The sequence below is a fragment of the Solea solea genome, chromosome 16, assembly GCF_958295425.1.
Source record: "Solea solea chromosome 16, fSolSol10.1, whole genome shotgun sequence".
In the NCBI taxonomy this organism is placed as follows: Eukaryota; Metazoa; Chordata; class Actinopteri; order Pleuronectiformes; family Soleidae; genus Solea; species Solea solea.
In genome coordinates, this window is record NC_081149.1 from 23385093 (window position 1) to 23404140 (window position 19048).

A 19048-nucleotide genomic window follows, 5' to 3' on the forward strand; every position below is an offset into this window, starting at 1 on the left:
TTTGTAGTTGAAAGTTGCTCATTTAATGCACCTTTGCAAATACTTTATTTAATATGTTTGTGATCATTTGTTTTCAGAAGTTTCAGTAAAAGTTAAAAGTTTTAAAAAAACAAAAGTGGAATTACTGAGGTAGTTTATTTGAGATCATCATTAAAGTATCCATTAAGTTTGTCTCGCTTAATGCACAATTACAAAGATCTGTTGGGGAAAAAAAAACAACAAATCATTAAACTGATAATACTTGTTTACAAATACAAATGCTTTTAATGCTTCACTTTGAATATGAAAGCTTAAAATAAATCTGTGATCTGTGCCCTCTTAAGGGCCCAAGAGGTCAAGGGGCCCTGAAGCCCAAGTCAGCACCTCAATAAGTCAAAAAGCAAAAGGCTATGAATCTGAACAAATTGAGGTGTTGCCCTTCTCCAGAATATAGGAAATCACATCTACCAAATTCAGAATTTTCCGGGGGAGGACCCCACACCCCCACACCCCCACACCCCTCTTCCCGTTTGTACCCACTCTTGAACAGATAGGGTGGTCGTTATGCATCAGTGCCCAGACAGTAGTTCATTATCTGTTTGTATTAACACAATTGATAATGTAACATTATAGTGTGACGTTTGTGTCAATAATCGTCGAGCACAGGTGACTCAGAATTATATCTGATTTGTGTCACATGGGAGGAAAAGATCAGGGAGGAGTGGACGGAGGGTGCGCCACACCTTTGAGCCATAAAAGCAGAAAGTGGCATCACTCCATCTCTTTTTGAAATTAAGGTTAAAAAAAACACATAGATTTTATAGAATTGCATTTTGATTATTTGAGTAAAATTAAAAAATAAATATTTGAGGGGATAAGCTAGAATCATGTTTCATATTCTAATCTCGAGGAAAAAAGAATGACTGCAACTGAAACTTTCTAATCCATAAATCCGTCTAAAAGTCAATTAAATGTAAATGTTGAAAAAAGTTAATTGTTTTTTTTCTTTGTTTCATGGAGCAAAGAAAGCATCAAATATTCACATTTCAGAAGCTGGTTCGGTTTCTTTAGATATCTGAATAGTGTTGCGCTAACCCTTTAACAGCGAGCGCATCAAAGAAAACAAGTTTGCACAAGCACACTTACTTTTAAGTGTTACTGCAATTACTCAACAGAGCCGGCGAATCAGCATCTTGTAGCCTGAGAGGAGAGAGTTGGAAAAACCTGGCCTGTTTTTGGACATTGAGACAAAGACTCAAACAAATGTGTCTTAAAACGTTTTGTTTTTCTTCATTTTAAATTGTTAATACACTATTTTAACATGCAGTAAATTGTAAATAACAGCCAGATGATCTGTTAAAGTTAAAGTAGGGCTTTTATTATTTAGTGCACATCTGTTCTAAGTTTAAAAAATCAACCAAAACATAGTTATTAAACTGGCTCTTTGAATATGAAAGTGCACAATCTTTATAGAACACTATATAGGCAAATGTACTTCGTGTGGTAGGACATGACAGATTACAATTGCCCCCCCCCCCAAATAAAGGTTGTTTCTTTGTTTCCTTATCTTCCTTCCTTCCTTCTTCTTATCCTCACACTAGCAGCCATATTTCTGTCTGGTTGCTCTCTTTGATTATTTTATTGTCTTTTAATGCACATTTCGTTGCCTGATTGACTGATTGATTGCCTGATTATGGCCTGTGAGGCATTTTGGGGGCCGCTCCCTTCTTGTTGAGCAAGTCTGCACTTTACTCTCTCCTCACGCTCTCCTCACTCTCTCACACACACACACACACACTTACACACACTGCGCTGTTCGATTGGGAATTTCTGGGGGAAATCACATGCGCTAAAAGAAGAGGAGGAGACATTCTAATAGAAAGTGAAAGTAAAGTGTGGTGGCGAGACGAGCAGAATGTGTGCCGCCTTGGATCAGAGCAGACGTTCGCAGCGAGACACGGTAAGTCCTGATGCTTTCACTTATACGCGTGCGTGCGTGCGTGCGTGCGCACGTGCGTGTGTGGGACACTTGTTGGACATACAGTACGTGACTCTGTCGCACTCTATTCTATTGTTTAGTCTGTGAGTCTGTGTGAACCAAGTGTGCGGATGTCGACACAGTGTTTCGTGGTGTTCACGTGTAGAGACTCGTCTGATCGAACACTGTAGGCTACAGTAAGTACAGGCTCCACAGAGACACACACGGATACACACATTCATAATCGATGAATCGTTTGGTCCATGCAGATCATCCATTTAACGTCACAAAATCGATTATCAAAATAGTTGACGATTCATTTAGTAATGGTTAGACTTATTTACACCCATTTTAACCGCTATTATAAAATATTACAGCTTTGTTGGTTGGTGATGTCTGTGGCTAAACTTTAATGTATGTTTTTTTAATGTTGGCTGAGCAGTGTGTGTGTGTGTGCGTAGTGTTTGTTTTTGTGGTTAAGGTGGTCTTTAACCATTTATGGTCCATGACCTTTCTTTTGATTTACACACCTTTCCATGGTCGCCCTTTAACTCTTTAACAGATCTGTGCCACAGGTGCACCAATGGGAATAATACACAACTCCTGGTGTTGTGTGTGTGTGTGTGTGTTTATAGGTCACATATTCAGGCTTTAAAAAGTGCCATTATTTTCTTGCCTTCTGTCTGAAAAAAAGAAAGAAAAAAGGTTGCCACCAGTTTTACAGTAGCCGTTTATTGTTGTTAGTCTTGGCAGTTGGTCAGGACTAGGTTTAGCAACGTTATGTGCCCAAAGAACGAGGTCAGCTGACTACCTGAATATAGTGAATGGCATATTCCAAGATGACAATGCCAGGATTCATCGGGCTCAAATTGTTAAAGAGTGATGAGAGATCATTTTCACACATGGAGTCCAGACCTTAACCTCATTAAGCCTTTTGGACGGAAATAGGAAATAAATCTGTGCAGAAGCTTATCAAAGCAATGCCACAGTGAATGAATGCCGTAATCAAAGCTAAAGGCGGTCCAACCAAATATTAGGAGTGATTTTGCACGTGTTGTTGAGTCAAAGTCGTGATTCCTTTTATATATCGCATTTTTAGTAGTGAAATAAAGTCACACAAATAGACCAAATTTCCAAATTTCACAAATTCAATCTGATTTTGAGCACTTTCTGCTCAGGTGTGTTTATGTGTATATATATATATATATATATATATATATATATATATATATTATTTTTTTTTTTTTATTTATTTATTTTTTTTTAAATCACATTGCCCATAGGTTGCGCTGAAACAAAAGGATGTAATACACTCTTATAGCCTCTGTATAAACTGTATGTTTTAACATAGTGTTCTAAGGGTTAAGAGCCAGACGAGTGTACGTGCAGGGTGAGAGAGAGAGAGAGAGGGAGAGAGAGAGAGAGAGTACAGAGTTGGCATTCTGCCTGTGTTGAGAGAAATAAACACTCAGACCATGATCAACCTGAGTCACGGCTGGACATTGGGCTCTGGCATTTTCACATATGTTTTGTGGAAAGATTCATTAAATGTAAAACAAAGGGAACACATTGGAGTTCTTGTTGTTTATATGTTATTATGCTATTATTTTGAGCTCAGACTGCTCTGTGTGTGACTTGTGGCACCGGTCCTCATATGACTGGTCACTTTCCGTGTGGTCACACCCACAAGGAGCACATGAGCATGTTTTACGTCGCTCATGACATAAATCTGACATAAATCTGACACCATACGTGACACTCGACTACATGTGCATAACCATGTTAACCATGTTAACTCAATATCAACAATGTCTGCATGATAATCATGCATACTTGCTCTTCAAATCGAAGCCCCTCATTCACAACCTAGACTAGGCACTCTCATGTTCTCCATCGCCTTCCGCATGTTGCTGCCGTTGTCCCTCAGAGTCACATGGACTTTGCGCAAACGAATTTGCCACTTGTCAAACATTTCCAAGCAGCTGTCAAGTTTGTGATTGTTAATTGTACGGGATTAAACTTTAGGGTTTCATAAACGAGGTAATGACGCAGATACACACACAAACGCAGCGTTAATTAATAATAATTAATAATTCCGGTCTATGTGGCCTTTAAAGGTTGGCACAGTCTGTGGTTGCTGTTGTCTGGTCCTCCTCCTACAGCAACTCGTGTACAATGAGGCCTAGTGCTGTCTCTTTTGATGTCCTGCTGAAAAGGCCAAATAGTTTAGGATCCAAGACGTTGTGTTGACAGATGCATGTCTCTCCAAAAGTTCAATACAAACCACTGTATCACTGTAGCATCTTCACATTATGTGCAGATCATCCATTTAATGGGCACTGATGCGCCCCCGTACCATCAGCCATGCAGGTTTTTTGTACCTTTCACTGAGGACACTCTGGATAGTCTTTTGGTTCTTTTTTGTCTTTTTGTCTTTTTGAACCAGTGGAAACACACCAATAGCATCTGTTGTTTTTCCACTTTCCCACAAAACAACTGAAAACATGAGTCTGGACTCTGCAGGGACCAAGTTGGACTTGTCAGTTTCCTCTTATTTATGAAATGCTAGGTGGGTCAGGCAGATTCTTTCCTCTTTCTGCACAGTAAGAAAATACAGATTTGACCACATCTAATAATGATTTTGTGAAATTTTAATTTAAATAAACAGAAACGTAAAAAAAAGAAAAAAGTTCCTTGGTGATACAAACAGGACTGGGTAACCGGCAATAATTGGTCTGCGATTCACTATAAATTAAATTAAGTCAGTCTAAGAGTGAGTTAAATCAATTACACTTACAAAATAATTGCTTTTACAATAACTATTATGTGAATGTCACTGTTTTTGTTGGTTTGCTCTAAATTTTATTCTTTTTTTAATACATTTTCTTTATTGTGCAAAACAAGTGAAGACAAAGTAATGAAAAAAAGACCAAATAACATAAGACAGATGATAAATAAATAAATGAGGATTACAATGGCTTGCGTGGTATATGAATATATTCCAGGTTTGATTGAAAACTGATATGTTGTTTAATTCAAGAGTCGTCATTTGTTCTGTTGAGATATATTCAATCCAGTCCAATCCAACTTTATTTACAAAGCACTTTAAAAACAGCAACAGCTGAAACACCAGAGATAACACAAATAAAACACAAATAAAAACATTAGACCTTAGAACAAGCAATAAAACATGCAATAAAACAATAAACAAGTCATATAATAAAACTATAAAAAAGTTCAAACCAGACGTAAAGTGCTGTTTAGAAAGCATAGATTTGACCTTTAAGGCAACGTTAGGTGAAAAACGCTGGACTTCACTACTGCACCAGTTTGACGGCCCAATTGAAAATCCCTGTCCATTTGTGACTGTAGGCTTAACATGTGGTGCCAAAGGGCCCAGGTCAACAGGAAGGGTCTGACAGGAGCCATTGTGTCCAAACACGATCACTTCTATCTTCCTTTCATGAAAATGTAAAAAAGTTCAGGGCCATCTCGTCAAGACACTCTCAGGTGAATTGACAGAGTAAGCGTCCTTCTGCTTTAGGGATGCATCAATCTGACTGGAACCTAAAGAAGAAGCAAGGGCCCTAAAATTGAGCCCTGTGGGACCCCACATGACAGGGGAGCAGATGAGGATTCTGAACCAGCAAGCGTTATAGCGTGCTTCCACTGGCTCGCCTTGCCGCGTCATAAAAACATGGGTTCATCCCCAACAATTACCAGGGTCTAAAATCTCAATATTTAACAGAGGAGTCCGGAGTATTTGGCGACAGCTGCTAAAAATCACAAAACCACAAAACAAACCCTGCAGCTGTGTGTCAGACGGAGTCATGGAGGAAATTCTGCACAATCCTTTTAATGAACTGATTCTAATGATTCAGTTACACTGAAAACAACTACTTTACCACAGTGGTAAAGGGTCATTACACACACAGTTCTATCTACCAGATAAGACCGTAGAAATTATTCAGTAAGAGACTTGAACCCGTGGGTGCATATTTTTTTCAGATTTCTAATGTGAAAGATTACTTTCTTGGCGATAGTGAGATTAATTATTTATAATAATTAAACTTATTGTGTTAAGTTTGAAGGGCTGATGGATGGAGATGATGGAATTTGAACCATACTTAAATCTGTGGAATTGTATATGAATGTAGATTAGAGTAAGATCTACCAGTTATGTATTGAATGAAAACTACACTACATAAATTTGCAGACTTTGCTTAAGACTTGTATGTATATGTTTTTAAATACAATTTGAACCATTTGTTATTTTATCATTCAGCAGTTTATCACTCATTATTCAAGTTTACACCTCTTTGTTTTCAGAAGCTGCAACGATGAATCGATTACTAAATGAATTGTCGGCTAATTTTATAAGCTGTTAATCACTTTGAATGTCTGTCTTTAAGCGTATTAAATGTGAATATGATATAAATCCTAGTTTCTTTGCTCCATGTAACAAAGAAATCATTAAAAGCAAATCATTTTGGTTTGTGGACAAAATGAGACATTTGAGAAACGTCATCATTTCTATTTTATTTTTTACTTTTTCTAACATTTTATGGACTCGATTAAATAATCCACATTAACTGATTATGAAAGTAAACTTTTGTTTATATTTTGATGACATAATTCATGTGCAAGCCTCAAAGTGCACGAGTGAGTGAATTTTATCTATCAGCTGTAAATATTATTATCGTACATCAGCTAAAAACTTAATCTAAACCCATATTGGTTGACTTTATTCAAGTGTTGCAGGAAAACGGCAGTAAAAATACTTTGCTCCTCACATTTTGCTCTTGTCCCGATTCACTGTATGTTGTGAGTTGTGAGTGAAAAAGTTAAAAAGGAAAAGGAAACACTGATAATAAGATAACATGAGCCTCTACTTTTAGTCTTTGACGGTGTGGGATGTTTCTCATCTTCAATCGTGTTCTGTCGTGTAGGAACGCGACAGAACAGAATAACGTCATGCAGCTGCAACATGCTGGTGTGTGTGTGTGTGTGGGTTGTGGGTTGTGAGTGCGTAATCAAGTGGAATTTGACTTTCACTTCCTTTGCCAAAACTGTACTCGAGTATTGTTGTCTTTGTTTTTTTTGGAAAGGAATTCACTGATGAATGATGATATAAATACGTCTGTCATATTTCCTTCTTTCTTTCTTCTTCTCTTTTCATAGTGCGAGTCTCGATGCTCACGATAGCAGCATGTCCTCATGGAAAATAGTGACCTGTGTGGGTCTCTTGGTAAGTCCGACTACCACAGCTATTTCTTTCAGACACAATATGTCGTTTACATGTTTGCAATATTCTTAATATTATTAATCATTAAAATAAAATCCTGCCCACTCACCCTTTAACGGAACAGAGAGCTTTAATTTTTTTTTTTCTCCTTTGTCCACCGTATTGAACAGTCCAACATTAATGCATGTTTTTAAAAAAAAACTTGTTGTCATTCAAGTCTGTTAAATGCTGTTAAATACTCGTGTTCAGAAATGTGAATAATTTGGGTTATGCACCAATCTGTGCTGTACGCTGTTGTTGAGCTGGTTGTGAAGAATGAACAGAGATGAGTACACAGTTGCAGACACACGTCCCTGTGAATGAGCTGTATGTGTTACCTGCATCAAATATTCCCTTATCCAGAAAGACAGTGGGACATTTGTGTGCATGTAAACTGAATGCTCTCAGTGTCGGCTAGTTAAGATGACGCTCTTTGTCTTCTGCAGGTGTCGCTGATTTCCATCGCAAAACAAGACTGTTCTGATTACTTCAAAATGACAAATTGGGTATGTGTGAATATTCACATTATATACGGTATATCTCTGCCAAATCAAATATGTGGATCATGTACTGTCGTGACCACTAGAAAAAATAATATATATATGTATGTATATATATATATATGTGTGTATGTATGTATGTATATATATATATATATATATACATACATATATATGTATATGTGTGTGTATATATGTGTGTATATATATGTATGTATATATATATTTGTGTGTACATGTATATATGTATATATATATACATATATACATGTACATATATATATTTTTTTTTATTTTTTTTTATTTTGTGATAATGGATGGGGCATCACTTAAAGGAATACTTCACCGATTTGCATTTAGCTTTGTATTACTAGAATAGGGATAATATTTTTGAAAAATTGTGAGAAATATCTTCATTCTTTTCTTTGTTACGTGCTCACCAGTGACACCGAGGCTTGAAACTGCGATGCTAATTCCACACATTTTAGACCCACTCGTAGAGCGACGGGACCTCATTCCCAGAATGTAAACAGTGTCCGCCATCTTTGCTAACAGTAATGTTAACAGGACATAGTGTCACTGGTGAAGTGTTCCTTTAACGTAGCTGGTAACTCAGGTAACTACTGCTCATCGGTAGATATTTTGAACCACCCCTAACAGTGCTTAACAGATGTGTTAGACCACACGTCATAAAAACCTGTCTTTTTAAATAACAAACTGAATTCACCGTTTTGTACCCAAATATGAGCCTTCTTCTCTGAGAAGTCAGAAATGAATCAAGCACAACATTTCAACCACGAAAACTAATTTTTCTGTTCAGGAATGCAAGTAAATAACTTTAATTTGACATCTTAATCGTAAAATTATAATGTGCTGTACTATTATTTCCTCTTTTTTTTAATAAAACAGAACATTAGAAAATGCATGGATAACAATAATAACTATATGTAGCATTAAAAATATAATTTGGGTTAAAGAGAGGGTTGAGAGGTGTAGTGGTTAGCACTCTCGCCCTTGAGCCCCGGTTGTAACAAGGATCTTTCTGCATGGAGTTTGCATGTTCTCCCCGTGTCTGTGTGGGTTTTCTCTGGGTTCTCCGGCTTCCTCCCACAATCCAAAAACAAATTGGACATGTTGAACACTTGCAAGGCTGGTTTCCCACTATAGCCATGTTTCCACAAAGTGGAATTGTTTGGCTTGGCTTGGTAGTTTATCTTTTTGTTTGTTTTATTTGGAATGGTACCAAAATAACCAGCCTCTACTGCTCCATTTCATACCCCTTTGGGGTACTTGAGTCAAATGGCATGGTACTGTCCAAAACCAAACAGTACCATGGTGGACACACGACATAACAGACAGTAGGGGGAGTGGAGACAGGCCCCTAAACTCTCTGCAACAAGTCATTTAAGAATCACAGTGACTCCGAAGCTAGGGTACAAATCCTGCTTAGTTCTGCTTTATCTGCACATAAAGCAAATCAAACACCACAGAGGAAATGGCTTTATTCCTCAAAACAATGTGCAATGAGGAAACACTGGTGACATAAATAGCTAGCGGTTATGAAATGATTAAAAAAAGGAAACTACAATAACAATTTATACTGTAAGAATAAATAAATAAATAAAAAATAAATGAATAAAGTGTAATACATACACAAAGTCAATAAAAAACAAGCCAGAATTATGTTGATCCTAAATGAGATGATAAAACGCACAATAGCAATTACTAGGGCTGTAAAGTTCCAGTCGACTGGTCGATTTATGAGTCGTTTCGTTCTTGGTCGACTTTTTGCCGTGTTAAGTTCATACAGTCTATGGTTAATTTGATTTCATCAGGAGGAATGTACCACAAGTGCTAATGGGGGTGTTTTCAGAGCACCCCTGTTTCACACCCCTGTAACAGCGTATCTTCAGAGAACACCCCCTTTGTTTTCAGTATTTTGGATTAGCCCAGCCCACAACGTCCGGTCATGTCATCGGCAGTGTGGCAGCATTTTATAAAAAATAGATGGCGGGAAAAAAGTCAAGTGCAAAGTTTGCAAGCAACAGTTTTCCTATCATATAAAAACGGTTAGCTAACTTGTATAAGAACATATCAGAGTTACCATATTTCAATTTAGTCTAATAATCGCTGATTCGTTTAATAATCGAAATTTCAGGGCTTCAGTTGACCAAGAATTTCTTTAGGTTGATTGATTGATTACAGCCGTAGCAATTACACACTAACCACATCAACATCAGTGAGGGAGAAACCACAGATGTACTTTTAGTGACGTCTTCTCTTTGTCTCCTTCTCTCCTTCACCTTAAGACGGAAAATCAGCTGAAGCAGAGTTTTCCCCTTGTAAACGCCACAGATTCAAATGTAAGTTCCTGTTCAGCTCTCTTACTACACACAAGTGGAACCAGTTTGCCACAGAGGGACTGGACTGTACAAATGCCCTTTTTTCCCTGTACAGGACGTCATCGAATGTACTTTGGAAATGCTGTGCAAAGAAAATAGATCCCCGTGTCACTTATTACAGTGTTTCAACGTGAGTCATTTATACTTTCATGTTTTTTTATCTCTTCAAAAAATGTTTAAATGACATGTGTTTGCGTTTCCTCTGTCTTATGTGTGTGTGTTGTCTGTTTGTTTGTGAATGTTATATGATGATGTACAGTATATACACTCAAAGTCAGTTTATTAGGTACACAGTTAAATTAAGTGTCGGGAAGAATAGCGCTCAGAGAAGCAGAAGTGGTTATGGGAGAGCCTGCTTCATAATGGACCATTACATGACGACACTGTGACCCTTCTTTTTTCCAGGAATGTGTGCCATGTCTTTTCTAAGTATTTTGAGTAACCATGGCGACAAAAAAAGATTTCTCTCAGGCTGGAGAAGGGTCACAGTGTCGTCGTCCTTTAACGTAGAGATGTCATTGAAACTTCAAACGGATCCCAGGACTAGAGACTTTTTTCTTTTAATTTGATGTTTTGACACCTACTTGGGTTTTTACACAATCACAGTTTAAGTTCTGTGCTTTTTGTGGACATCCATGAGTGTGTATTGCGCCCGTTGAGTGTGTGACATCGTCGATGACAAAAATCACAAAAATCCCTAAAGAAACTCTCTTCCTGCCCACAAGATCCAACCTACACAGAGTGTTGTTGTCATTCTCATATGACTTGTGTTTTTTTTTTTTTCTTAAAATCACCTTAGAAGCAGAGAGAGTTCTGACCAAAGGGGGATTTTTAAACCGTCATTTCTCTGTACATATTTATATATAATTGAAAATTCATTTTTCTCTTTTCTCATGTTAGACATGGTCAACCATTTATATTCTGTTTCTTTAGTATTGTAATTGCAATGCATCATCTCTGTGTTTATACCACAGGAAGATACAGTCGAGGGGACGAGAAGGCCATTAACGTGTAAAAACAAGACTTCTCAGAACATCTCGTTCTATCACCTTCACTGCTTGGTCGCCAGAGCAGCCCGTGATGTTATTGTACCTGAAGGTATCTATCATGATCTCATCACCTGCTCTCCTTTAACGGTCAGCGGTGCCTGCTTTAGCTGGACGGGGCTGACACCCTCACTCTTCTTGCTCCTGTTTTTAGACGGTTCATGTTTAAATCTAACTATTGTCCTTATAACTGTTAACAAACTGTTTATGATTATTATTATTATTATTATTATTATTGTTATTATATTTCCAAATGTATAATTTGCTTTTTTCTTTCTTTCTTTCTTTCTTTCTTTCTTTCTTTCTTTCTTTCTTTCTTTCTTTCTTTCTTGCATCACAGCCTGCAATTACGGTGAGTATGCTATGTGTTTACTGTATTTACTGAAAAGTAAGTGTGTGTGTGTGTGTGTGTGTGTGTCTTGTATTTGGTACCACTGTAGGACCTTTTCTGACAGAAACACTGATCCTGTCAGGACTAGTAGTCTTCATAGAGACCAAAACCTTGTCCTAGTGAGGCAGAACCTCACACTAAGATTAGAAGAATTGTAATGAGGTTAAAGTTAGGGCTAGGCATTAACTGGCTGTCCAAATGAATGGAAATCAATGGTGTGTGTGTTTGGATGAGCAAGTGAAACCTGAATTATAACACTCTTGCAATTATATTACATTAATATGTTGAAGGGCTTTGAATTGTCAAAAAAAGTAAATAAACCTTAATTGCCGTCTGCAAATCATAGTTTTTCCTTTTTGGTGTACAGTGTCAGAGGAAACTTTGTTGCAGCCCATCTGTTGTATCATGTTTTAATTTCATGATCTCATGTGATGTTATCTTCTTTGTTTTCAGACAATGTGTGCCCTCTGTATTACAAGATATCACCACACGGTAAGTCATGTTTTTGTTAAAGAAGTTAAAGAAGTAGTAAGGTTTATGCCTCACTGTCTCGACTGTAAGTCCCATCTGCACATTGCTAGTGAAACTCAGGGGCGGTTGCCATATAATGCACTTTGCTCATCAGTGCGCCCGTGAGTGTGTTGTGGTCTTAAAATGAGATGTGGTCAGGCGCAATCTTGCTATCTTGAGGCCGCATAGATCCACTGGGTCATTGGCTAACAAAAACCTGGTCTAAAGTCAATGGCGTTATTTCTTCATGGTTATTTATGTGGCACATTACATGCCCCAGCACAGTAGGGTTCACAATCCACATGCAATGGATGGATGTTTATGGTGGAGTTGTTGGTGAGGGAGAAAAGCGCAAAAAGGGAAGTGCAAACACAACTTTCCTGCCACTGTACTCCCTCTCCGTGAGTAAAATATTATACTGCTGATTCAGCTAAAAACTGAAATAGGAACAGGCACTAGATTCCATTCTATTGGCGTGTTTCCACCGGCTCTACTCGCCTCGCCACGGCACGGTTTAAATAGCGTTTCCTGGTGCCAGGTACTTTTTTTCAGTACCTGCTCTGGCAAGGTTCCAAGCGAGCTAAGTAGGTACTATGCGATGATTGGTCAGACTGCCGGCCACTGATTGGTCAGAGTGCCGTCACAGGAAGAGACGTCCGACACAATCAAGCCGAACAGTGCCGAACTGTAGATCAGTTAAAACAACTTAACAATCCTAAAAACGTGGCTTAATCTCCAACAATTACCAGGTAAGTGTCAATATTTAACAGAGGAGTCTGGTGATCATGAGCAGTGAGCTGCATAAACCCTGCAGCTGTAGTCTGTGCAGTAGGAGTCTGTGCTCCGGAGACGTCCTGAATTTTTTTTAAAGCCTTCATTTTGGCAATGAATTTAAATAATTTAACGTGTTAAAAAAAAAATAAACGCCATTAACGTCGGCGACGATGTGGTCACGTGTGCAGGCAAACCGAGCCATTAACACTGACTACGCTAACGTTGGTTTTGAAATGTGAGTATCACTGGTTTGCAGTAATGAGCAAAGGCAACATTGGGTATAATCATGGCAACTATAGATAATTAAAGTCATTTTATTCTTCTCCTCTCATTCTGCTGCTTCAATTGTTCAGTGGCATGTTCACAAGTCCTAGACTATTTCCGTCTTTTCTTTCTACTGCATCGTTAACGTTCACTGTCTGCATGATTTAGATTTAATGTCTGACTGAAACACCTGCAATTTTAGATCAAACAACAACATTGCCGCCCACAACAACAGCAGCAACAACAACAACAACACAGTCAACAACTGCAACCACAGCAGCAGCAACAACAACAACAAAATTGCGTCCAGCAGCAGTAGCAGCTAGCAGCTCAATTACAACAGCAGCAACAACAACCCCAGTACAGGGTAATGCTGGCAAATTGAACGGTAAGCTGTGTCATTTTTTTGTGTAATTTACCTCTTCTGCCCACACTAGACTACCACACTAGTTCCACACCATCAAACCTGAGCAAACACTTCCCTGCAGCTTGTTCTAAAGCCTCAATCCCATTTCACCATCATTTTACCCCTAGACTGTAGCCCTCCATTTTCCCTGATACTTCTTGAGGTAGAGGGGTAAGGTGGCCAAGTACAGCCCGTGGCCAAGTGGAAAGGGAACTTGACTTGTAACCGGAAGGTTGCCGGTTCAAATCCCCACCCGGTCAAAAAGGGCTAGGGTACCCAACTCCCAATGCTCCCCGGGCCCCACTCAGTGTGGCAGCCCACTGCTCCTAATTCTAGGATGGGTCAAAATGCAGAGGAATACTTTCCCTAAGGGGATTATTAAACTTTAAGTGTAAGGCCTGCTTTATGCTGGATGCATGCATGTCTCTTGTCATGTAGATGCACATGTGAAAGAAATACTAAGAAACACTATTAATACTTTAGTACTCTTTGTTACGTGCCCACCAGTGGCACTTAGTCCTGTTAGCTTCGCTGTTAGCAAAGACGGCGGAAAGTGTTTTTACATGAAGTCTGTCACTGTCCGATCTGCGGTGTCCGCCCGATTTGGGCCGCCATCTTGGCTCTAAAAAACGACAAAAGTTTTCATTTTCCAAACTTCAGTCCCGCCGACTAAGCTAACTAAGCTCCGCAGAATGGGCGGAGAACTGAGCAAAATTTTTCAAAAATATTACCCCTATTCTAGTAAAACAACAACTCAGTATCTGTATCCGCTGCACGCGTCACAAATGCAGCACATGTTTCAAATGTCCGTTCCCTGATCGACTAACCCCAAGAGTTTTATTGTGATGTACAGCATGTGTATTGCGTGCGTAGCTTCAAAGTGAACAGTCCTGGTATTTAGTTGAGTACAGAGTATTGTTATTTAACCCTTTTAGCACCATAATAATATAGATATATAGATATAATATAGATATAATAATATAGATAATAGATATATTAATTAAAACGCCTGGTCTTTTTTGTCAATTTTTGTCAATAATTGTGTCAAAAAAATGCCCTTTGAAATACACATGCGCCGCGGTGCCACCGGTGATCCCCGTGGTAGTAAAAGGGTTAAAGTGTTTAAACGATAGCAGACGCTCTTCAGCAGCTGCTTGGCAAGCAATGAACAGGCATCTGGTGTGATCAAATTCAAGATTTTCACACTTACACAAAACTGGTTTGCAGTCTTTAATACATACCACAAGTGGCTCCACCAGTATGCCAGGGCACTTATGGTGATTTGGGACATGTCTCCTCTTTGCCACATGTCAGTGTTGCTGGTGTGTTTTCAGTTTTTTGGGCTTTTTTTTTTGTTATTGTTGACGGCATGTTAAATCTTCAGCACAGACATGTTGCATCTGCGTACATAAACGCCACCACAGACTACTGATGATGTATCAGAGGTGTTCCATTACAGTGAGGTAGATTTTAACCACTGCCGCTTGGAACTGTGTTGATGTGGCTAAAAAGGAAAAATGGAATTGGTTCCAATTTTATTTGGGTCCCATCCACTGCCTGTGGGTCTGGAAGTTCTCAGTGTAGAAGCTCAGGGAGGCTACTCTTCCTCTGAGGCTGGAAGACTCGTCAGATTAGCTTTCTCCAAACCAGTCAGTTCACATCATTCCAGTTGTTTAACTTATTAAACACTTATTGTAACAGACAAGGAAGATAAGGCTAATGCATTTTTCATTGTGCCTCCAGTAAAGAACAGCTAACGCCCTGAGCGTTTAACACATCAAAAGACTTAACACAGCAAATGTTTTATCAGTTAAAGCTGCAGTAGGCTCTCTACACTCATGAGCTCCTCCCCCCCCTTGACCAAACCAAACGAAACAATGAACAACTGGAACAACTGATTATTTAAATGATGTAAAACTGAAAAAAGGAACTGCTATAATATTGTGTTTATATATATTTTTTTTACAGACTATTATTATAATATTTACAATTGTAAATGGGCTATATTGGCAAACAAATAACACACATCAGGTTCCTATTTGTTTATAGACTTCATTCACAAAAATTCTGCATGGGACTGAGACAGAAAAGGCGTTCAGGTATTGTTTCTGCAATGCTGTTAATCAAAAAGTGGCTCCGCCTTTCAGCTAGTTCCTCCAATCACCATTCATCAGCCTGGCGTCCACGTTCTGCCCACAGAGACGCTGAGCTTCCCCGGAAGTGACCATTTCGCCACATTTATCCAATCACCGTCTCGCTTACCGCAGTGACAAAAAAAAGCAGAAAAAAGAAAGAAAATAACGCCGGACGATCTGTGAGAACATAAATATAAATAGATAAGCACTACATATAATGAATTAACACAGATAAAAAGATAAACAGCTGATTCTGAACAAACTGTAATGTAAATACAACAGTTCATATTTGACCATTTATTTAATGACATTTTAGAGCCAAAATACAAAGGAAGGAGTAAACACTGTCCACTAATGTGGGAGCTGTCTGTTGCTTACGTTGAGAGAATTAGGCCCCGTTAATCCTTGACATCCACACACCAGCCTGTTGTTCATCTGAAGCTGAAAGTATAACTCCATGTTTGAGCCGCATGGACCTTGTTGTTGCATGAAATTCTGCTTTTTGTAAACATGTTGACTTGTCATGAATACCGATTAATGTTTACACTAGCTCTTCGTGTAGCGCCCCCTCATTGGTTTTGAGCTATGAAACGTTTTGACAATTATTGTCTTCTGAGTTTACGACGAGTCGTCATACAGTTCTCAGACAAAGGTAACAAGAGATAAATGAACAAATCACAGAAACATTGGATTTAAACTGGGAAACAAACCTTTTTAAATGTGTCACTGCTGCTCAAACAGTGAGAAGTATTATACTGATGTTGTTTTCTCCTTCTTTTCATACAGTTGAAGACAAAAGAAGTACAGGTAAGCATTATGTCAACAATCACATTGTGCATGTAAAGTATGGATCAATGTGTTTATAAAATGTCTGAAACGAGTTATGATGTCCTGCATAATTTCTCTGAACTGAGGACAACCTAAACAGTTTATTCTACACTTGTTGTTTACTCTACATTATTTACACCACGATGCTGATTGATGCCCAAATGACCGAGATATTGCACAGTCACCACCCAATCTTCATGTTAACATATGCATGACTCACCTATTTCACATTCTCTACTGGGTTGTGTGCATGTTGCAAGTTCCATAAAATTCAGCTGAAGCAGACTTCACGTCATTAAGTTCCCTCTATGTTTAAAGTTTGATATATTTTATCTTCGGGGAAGAAAAATCCACCAGCTTAATTTGCCTGAATTACATACTGTAATTAAGAAAAGAATGGTGATTTAAAGAGCCACCACCCTGACACTGCTTTGTTTTCTAATGGACGACAGCTGTCTCACCATTATTCAGTTGAAAGCTCGAGACGAGGTGTCAGGATGTGCAGCAATTTGTTTCCATCCTGTCTATGTTTGCATCCTTCCAAAGGTACAGTGTGTAAAATTTAGCAACGTTTGTCCAAGTTGTTTCTATCATGGCACAGCACAGGTTGGTTGGTAGGCGGGGTGTGAATGGCCTGTTTCTAACCAGTGGAACAGTTTGGTTAAGTACAGTACATATTTTTTGTGTGTTTCCCTTAGGAATAGAACCAAGAAGTTACATTTTTCAGTACTCTTCCCCTTGGGTACCAGAGTCATGGTACGGTACGGTACAATTGGAGCTAGAGCCATGACAGTCAGCTTATTGGGTGAAAGAAAAGTGTCACTCCCTTGCGACCAATATTTCTTCAACGGCCGCTGGATTTCCTCCGTTGTGTTGTTGTCTGTTGTGTTGTGTGCGAGGTCGTTGCATCAGTCAGTACAACATCGCGCTATGTGTCTCGCTGACACGGCCATCGAGCACAGCGCACACCCCACCTACCAAGTAAAGGATACTGTTCTTTGTTGAAAAGCAAGTCTGACTGAGGGCTTTACCGTTCCAGAATGTACCGTGCTGTACCAAACTGAATTGTACCGTGATGGAAACACAGCCTTATTGTTGCCAAGGAAAGGGTGCCAAAAATACAACGGTATGGGGCGGGTTATTTCCGTACTATTCCTAATGGAAATGCAAAACAATGCGTATCGTACTGTACCAAAATTCATACAAACAGGTGACTTCACACTCGTGAAAACATAAGCACAATTATTTAATCTTCAATTTCTTTCAAAGTGATTTTACACACTGGACCTTTTAATTGTCTTTGCATTGACTTGGAACCTTCCTTTATTTAATTATTTATTTATTTATTTATTTATTTATTTATTTATTTAATTAACAATTTTAAACTTTTTACTTCCTGGTGGATACTTATTAACATATTATCAAAGTTCAGGGTTGTTTTGTCATGTGCGAACATTAACAGAACTCTCCGTGTGTCTGTTTTCTCCTGAAGATACTGCTTTTTTTACCATGCAGTCATTATTAATCATTTCCCTGATCCTCAACGTCCTGCTGGGGTTTTTCGTCTTCATGCAGTGGAGGAGGCGGCCAGCGGTTGTGAGGGGAAATGCGGATTCGGGGGAGAATGACAGTGGAAATGCGGGCAACGCACTCATGAGTAAAGTCAACTCAACCTCATTAGACTAGGCACTAAAGTACCAGGTACCAGGTACTGTCCCTAATGGAAAAGCTAAAAAAAAAAGCTGTGACAGAACCTTATAGTGAAAAAGTGCCAATAGTTTGTCACGACAGACACTGCTCTGCTAACCTCCAGTAGCTACACATCAGGGCCACATTCATTTTAAAGTGGCGCATGTATGAATGCACCGCCATGTATAAATGCAACATTTCCCATTGAGTCCCCTGAGCTTGTACAGTAGAATTACAGTCTGTAACTGTAGTCTTGTTAGTGGACTGCTTTTTCCATAAAGCTCACCGAGTGTGACGGAGACCTTTAATGTCCACGAGAGACTGGATACATCACTGTAGCCACACTGCTTTAAGGACTGCTCTCACAACATTGCATATTCTTATATTCTGATAAGAGAGCTGTGGGATGACACTCTGTGAGGATCAGATCCACACTGTTTCCTGACAGCAAAGAATGGACTGACTGACTGACTGTGGTTTGCAAATGCCTCACTGGGTGGGGAAGCTCTGATGTGAGCTTTCATGTCAAAATGTGAGGAGGGCTGGGAGTAAACGAGCAGCAGCATGCCGCTGCACTTGCCTTGAGGCAGGATGAGTCCCTGCAGCGCTGAGTCAAAGGTAAATGAGGGGTGATGAGTCCAAATGGTCACATTAGACTGAGATATTTGAGGAATTTGTGTGTCACCTGTGATAAGTACACCTCTTATGCTTGTTTTCATTGACCAGGACATGCACACAGACAGTGAGTGAATGATTTATTTAATGTCGAATGGAAGCTCTAAACGATATTAACTTTTTTTTAGCATTTTTAGTGCTGAGATGTAGGTTGGCATTGTTTTGTTTTTTTTGTTTTGACGTATGA

The 19048-nt window shown here is 38.9% G+C and overlaps 1 protein-coding gene across 2 annotated transcripts; it reads left to right on the forward strand.

Moving 5' to 3' along the window:
- Positions 1 to 1709: 1709 nt before the first annotated feature.
- Positions 1710 to 17807, forward strand: LOC131475647 (uncharacterized). 2 transcript variants are annotated; one of them, XM_058653899.1, is made up of 11 exons: positions 1710 to 1939; positions 2059 to 2154; positions 7139 to 7205; positions 7688 to 7747; positions 10051 to 10104; positions 10199 to 10273; positions 11118 to 11241; positions 11530 to 11541; positions 12034 to 12072; positions 13331 to 13516; positions 16456 to 17807. In XM_058653899.1, the coding sequence occupies exons 3-11, from the start codon at positions 7167 to 7169 to the stop codon at positions 16533 to 16535; spliced, it is 669 nt and encodes a 222-aa protein (XP_058509882.1). In that variant the 5' UTR covers positions 1710 to 1939; positions 2059 to 2154; positions 7139 to 7166; the 3' UTR covers positions 16536 to 17807. The 2 variants fall into 2 exon arrangements, with proteins under 2 accessions (XP_058509882.1, XP_058509881.1); XM_058653898.1 differs by lacking the exon at positions 2059 to 2154.
- Positions 17808 to 19048: the final 1241 nt, after the last annotated feature.

Bases quoted from the DNA above. Each gene is read 5' to 3' on its own strand.
- LOC131475647 (XM_058653899.1), top strand. From the start codon at position 7,167: ATGTCCTCATGGAAAATAGTGACCTGTGTGGGTCTCTTG. The intron at 7,748-10,050 runs GTATGTGTGAAT...CTTCACCTTAAG, and splicing joins ACTTCAAAATGACAAATTGG to ACGGAAAATCAGCTGAAGCA. The intron at 12,073-13,330 runs GTAAGTCATGTT...CTGCAATTTTAG, and splicing joins TTACAAGATATCACCACACG to ATCAAACAACAACATTGCCG.